This window comes from Orycteropus afer, unplaced genomic scaffold (genome assembly GCF_000298275.1).
Source record: "Orycteropus afer afer isolate SDZICR_OR568_19922 unplaced genomic scaffold, OryAfe1.0 scaffold00620, whole genome shotgun sequence".
Taxonomy (NCBI): domain Eukaryota; kingdom Metazoa; phylum Chordata; class Mammalia; order Tubulidentata; family Orycteropodidae; genus Orycteropus; species Orycteropus afer.
In genome coordinates, this window is record NW_006922207.1 from 1,421,430 (window position 1) to 1,427,196 (window position 5,767).

At 37.2% G+C, this 5,767-nt stretch overlaps 1 protein-coding gene across 1 annotated transcript in view; it reads right to left on the reverse strand.

Annotated features, from left to right (window-relative positions):
• Positions 1 to 2,616: 2,616 nt before the first annotated feature.
• The window catches only part of ANKEF1 (ankyrin repeat and EF-hand domain containing 1), a 16,511-nt gene continuing 13,360 nt past the window's right edge, over positions 2,617 to 5,767 (reverse strand). The window contains exons 6-8 of the mRNA XM_007956428.1: positions 4,945 to 5,138; positions 3,641 to 3,778; positions 2,617 to 2,775 (exon numbers count right to left, since the gene is read on the reverse strand). Coding sequence (XP_007954619.1) covers positions 2,617 to 2,775; positions 3,641 to 3,778; positions 4,945 to 5,138 — 491 coding nt within the window. The remainder of the gene's footprint in view (positions 2,776 to 3,640; positions 3,779 to 4,944; positions 5,139 to 5,767) is intronic.

A 5,767-nucleotide genomic window follows, 5' to 3' on the forward strand; every position in this document is an offset into this window, starting at 1 on the left:
TTTGTGCTCAGTTTCTTCATTAATAATATGATTGAATGGGATTAGATAATGTCTAAATGCCTTTCATTACTACAATACTAAGAAATTATATAATTAATATCTATTATTATTTTTCAGTACAAAAATTTCACATTACTTTAGTCTTTAGCAAAATGGATAATCTTTGTGTTATCTCATTCATAACACCATTATATTTTGCTCACACACATCAAGAAACATTACTTATGATGTACATGTCAAATTATTTTTCCTTTGAATCTTCACAATAATAAATTGTTTTCACCAATTTGCAGTAGAATTATATCTTTTAAAACATAACGATGTTCATCTGCTAAGATGATGATAAGTATAAGGAAGCTGGTTGGTTGGTCCTACCTTCCCTAGACAAAGTGGTGAAAGAAAAGGGTGAGCACATGGCATAGAGTCACAGATCAAGTGCTGCATATGAGACTTTAAAGTTGCTATTTGTACCCTGAACAAAAGCTTCAATCCTTGTAGTAACAGAGCAGATATTGCCAAACACCAAACCCAAAGCCTTATTGAAAGAGTGGCTGTTACAGCATCAATTAAATTCCCAACCTCAAATGCTGACTGAAGTTAAAGGACATTGATTGGGAAGAAATGAGATCCTGAAACTTGGTATGGGGACATATTGGTAGATAATCTAGAAGCTAGGAACACTGAGCCCCTAAATTCTGTTGAATTGCTTTTCCCAACAGAACCAACTCTCTCACTCCCATGTGAAGAGATCACTCCAGCTTTGTCTGCTAAATTATCCTCCCCAGTAAAACCATCCATCCCAACTCCATCTGATAAGATTAATCTAGCTGAAGAGTCTTTGTCTGAGACATTGCTTGGAGCCATACCTGAGACATTGCCTGGGGTATCACCTGAGGTAAATGCCTTGCAGAGACATTGCTGAATATTCCCCCAGGACCTACCCCCAACACTCATTTTTGCTTCTACACCTACAACTAGACTTAAGTTCCAGTGAGCCCCAAGATGTGAAGTATAAAATGTGACTCATGAAGAGGTATGCTATACTCCAAAAGGATTGCTTGATGTTTTTAATATATACAAGCAGAAAACTGGGGAATATGTTTGAAAGCTATTAAGGGTGTGGGATAATGGAGCAAAGGACATAAAGTTAGATCAGAGTTTATTGACATGGGCTCACTAAGCATAGGTTCTTCATTCAAAGTTTCAACTAAAGAGGTTAGAAAAGGATCTAATAGTTTATTTGGTTGGTTGACAGAAGTGTGGACTAAGAGGTGGCCTACATTAATTCAGAAATACCAGAACTGCCTTGGTATACAGTAGAAGAAGGTCCAAAGGCTTAGGGAAATTGACATCTTAGAGTGGATTTATGAGGTTGGACTGACAGGTCCACCCAAGGAGTGTCCAGAGGATATACCTTTTACCACAACTGCGAGGAACAAATTTGTGAAGGGAGCCCCAACATCCTTGAAGACTGCTGTGGTTGTTTTTTGTTTTTTTCAGGTCAGATTTGACAGAGTAAACTGCCCTAACTGAATCGAGAAGCCTAAATCCTTGTTTTGTTAAACATGTATGTGTTTGTATGTGTGTTTTTGTTTTCTTTCCTTCTTTATCCCATACTTATTATAATATACAGGACATAAATGGACCTAGTACATTTTCAGTTGTATGCATGTTAGTGTACCATTTTTAGCAAAAGTATGAGTTTATAATTGTCTTTATTTTGAGATGATGTATGGTTTAAGAAGTTATGTATAGGTGCCAGGCTGACAACGGGTGGACTGTGGTGATTAATGTTATGTATCAACTTGGCTAGACCATGATCCTCAGTGGTTTAGCAGACATTCTCCATTTTATGGCATAATAGGAGGAATCAGTTGGAAGGAGAGTTTCCTTGGAAGTGTGGCCTGCATCCAATAGGTAAATGGATGTTCTGACAAACTTCTCATTCTCTCTCGATCCTGCAATCATCCTGTCTGACCTCCAGTTCTTGGGCAATGAGAAACCTGAAGCCTGCTGTATGACCTGTAGATTTGGATTCACTAGACTGGGCAATCTACTTCTCTAAAATTTACTGCCTCAGAAACTCAAAGGGGGTCACTGTGAGTCGGAATTGACTCAATGGCAGTGAGTTTGGTTTGGGTTTTTTCAGCTCCTGCAACCCCATGAGTCAGTCCTCTGCCACATGACCCATGAATCTGGTGAATTTGGGACTTGCTAGGCCCCACAATTGTGTGAGCCATTTCCTTGAAGTAAATATCTCTCTATGTGTATTTGTATATATACTTCACTGGTTTGGCTCCTCCAGAGAACCCAGCCTAAACATCTGGTAAATTTTAGACAATAATAACTACGTTTATAACCCAAATGGCATTTATTCCACTATACTCTTAAAGTAGTTTGGGGGATTTATCTAGAATGATATGTAATTCATTGCAAAATAAAATACATAATCTCCAGAATAGCTTGGAATATTTATAGCTGTTAAAGAAAAAAACACATATTTGATTACAAATTATTAATTTGGGAATTGTTTTAGCTTTGACTGTACTATCTATTTGCTCCATAGTTTGGTCTCTGGGCCTTGAAACATTTACCCAAAGGAGCAACTGCTGCGATTTACATCTTGAAGGAAGCTTCCAATGCCCGAGCTCTCTCTGTGATGTTCTTCTGAAAGGGCATCATGAAATCCTCAAAGTCCACCTCGTAAGTGAACCGTTCCCGCAGCAGTTCTCTCTTCCTGATCAGCTCTGCTGTAGTGGCCTCAGGACTCCAAATCTTAAATAAACAGCCACACCCAAGTCAGGGACAGTAATGACAGGCAGTATATTTTCTCATTTTGAGACTACTTTCAATAGCACTAACGTAAAACTATCAAATTCACTCTCAATTCTAATTTAACCCTTTTATTTCCCTTACAGGGTATAAATGGTTATGTAAACAGCACTATTTCTGATGGCAAATGTTTGGACAACTGAATAGAGCAATGCCTCTCTAGTTAGCTCTCTGATGACCCTGGGGTGAGCTGATCTTCCTTTTTGGGATGTCAAGACAGTGAAGCAAAGGAATGAGAATACCATCTAGGTTTAGTACTTTTATGTCTCATGTGGAGGTCAAAATTATCTTCCTAGTGGAAAGCAGAGGAAGATGATAGTTTCTTATTCAGCATGGTTTGATGAGTACTGGCAAGACAACCTTATCCTCAAAAGATGCCTCCGTCTCTTTAATTGTAGACATTTTAGGAGTCTATTGAATGAATAAATCCAGGCTTGATAAGAAACATCCAACTGAGATGGTAGTAGCGAGTACAAAGAAGAGTAGAGTCTGACAAGTACCAAGAAAAGGTATCTATAGAATCTGATCACTAAATGTCTGAAGGGAATGTAACTGAATAAAGATGATTTCAATTTTCAAGAATTAAATATCAATATAGATAAAGAAAAAAAAAAGGGGGGGAGCCAGGCTTTGGGGACAAAGAAAGTTGGACATATTGAGTTGGAAATAATCACAGAATCTGACACAAGGACAACTACAAATAATAACTATGAAAGATAACCTTTGGGCATTTGTCTGGGTGCTCTGCATCAAAAAAAACATTTATAAAATGACACTATGAGCTTGTACCATGGTCTGGAGTACTTACCCTCCGTGGAACAAACATGATATCCACTTTCTTGGTATAACCACTAGTAATCAAAGAATTGAGATAAACCACGTTATCCTTACATACTTTCTTGTCCTCTGATATTGTCGGTACAGTGTAAATTGAATAAAGTGGTTCCTGGAGACAAGCCAAAAGAAAATCTATCAATTGCAAGAAAACCATTTACACTTTCAAATATTTGTTTTTGGACATGTTCCTCTGAAGCCAGATTTTAAAAAATGAACTGAAAATTCTACTATACAAAATATAATTTGAGATGAAATACAGGATATTAGCATAACTTTGGGTAGTGGGAGATGATTAGTTTGCCTTGTTTAACCATATATAACTAGTAACATCAGTGACAGATCACATAAATCTTCCAGATAACCATCCTTGACCTGTGGCCATCCCATTTATCAGAAGGATGGATTTCTATTAAAATAATGGTGCATATAGCAGAAGCTTAATCTCATTGATCCTCTTTATCTCTTGCCTACTTTACTCAAGTCTTTTATGTTTATTACTCTCTATTCTCTGCTTACCATCCTTCCAGCCTATCCACTTCCTATTACCTTTATTTCCCAAATACGTTGAATGCTTTGCAATTTGATGACCTTTATCCCCGGTCCTGTGGCTGCCAAGAATCTCCAGGGAAACTTCTGCTTCCTTACAAGATGCTTCCTGCCTGGGAATATACTTAAGGTTTTCCTGCCAATGGCAACATCTGACATCTTAGTAACTCACAACAATTACAACAGCCTCAACCTTTCCCTCATAGTTTAGAGACACCAGAACCACTAAGCATTAGCAGGAAAAGTCAGTTTGGCACCTTAACACCTAACTATTTAGAGTTACTTTTCAGGATATATCCAAGTTACAAATGGCTCCATATCACAGGAGTCAGTGGTACCCATTCAAGTTCCTTGCTGGAGGGTGTAGACAATTTAAGATTTTGGGATCGAAATGGAGGAAAATCGTGCCCTTCTTTCTTGTTTGGTCATCTCATCGTTATCTGCATAATTTTGATCCAAATGTATACATATTCAATACCAGTCCTGTTTCAATATTCTAATTGTATTTGGCTGAGCCAATTTGGTTTCGTGTGGATTCTATTTTCAATGATTACTTTTTTAGACTTTTCAGTGATAGTTGTAAATTTTCCTGCTAGATATTTATTTAAAAGTACTGCATAATGATGCTAGAAATATGAATTATTTTTTTGTTTTGCCCATGCTGTGTAATGATAAAACAATGTTTTAAGGAATTCTGTTTACTCATGGTTAGCCAATTTCTTTTCTTACCTCCTCTTTCTTAATTTCAGTGCCTTCAGTCTTTGGTTTAACAGGTGACTTGCCTTTTACTTTTTGATTTTCTGCTGGTTTTGGCATGTTATCTATCTTTTCTTTAATCAGATCAATTATTCTGTAATCAGCATAAGCTCTTGCAACAGCCATGGCATTATGCCCTGATTGAAACATAAATTTAGAATTATAATAAACAGATTACTGACAAGCCATCTAGGGAAATTTTAATACATCAGCCCTAAACATGTAGTACTACGGACGATTATTAAAGCAAATGGCATGTGAAAGGTCATGTAAAAATAGATCAGGTATTTTCTAAGGTGGATCTAACTCTAAAATCCCAGCCATTAAAATGTCACTTAATGGCAAACCATTACCCCTTTTCCCTTTATTTATTTATTTAAGCAGGTTTCTTAAAAAGTTGATGGGAAATACTAGTGGATTATATTTTGAATATTCAATTGACAGTTCTCTTCTCACATTAAGCACATGTTAATTTGATGTGACATTTTTACATTATTCTCCTGCTAACATGATGCAATGGGGTGTAGCCCAAATGGATTGAGGAAGCTGGTGGCCACAAGTTCTCTATGCAGATGGATGGCATATACTCCCTATAATGTCCTTAGGCCTGACACCATCTTACCTGTGACTCAGAGGCAACCTGAGGCACCCAGAGGTTTTAATGCCCTCTCAGATTGAAAGGAAGCAATAGGTTACAGTATAAAACTCCAAAACCAAACTCACTGCCATCAAGTAGATTCTGACTCATAGCAACCCCCTTTGGATTTCTGAGGCAGTTAATCTTTACAAAATTAGA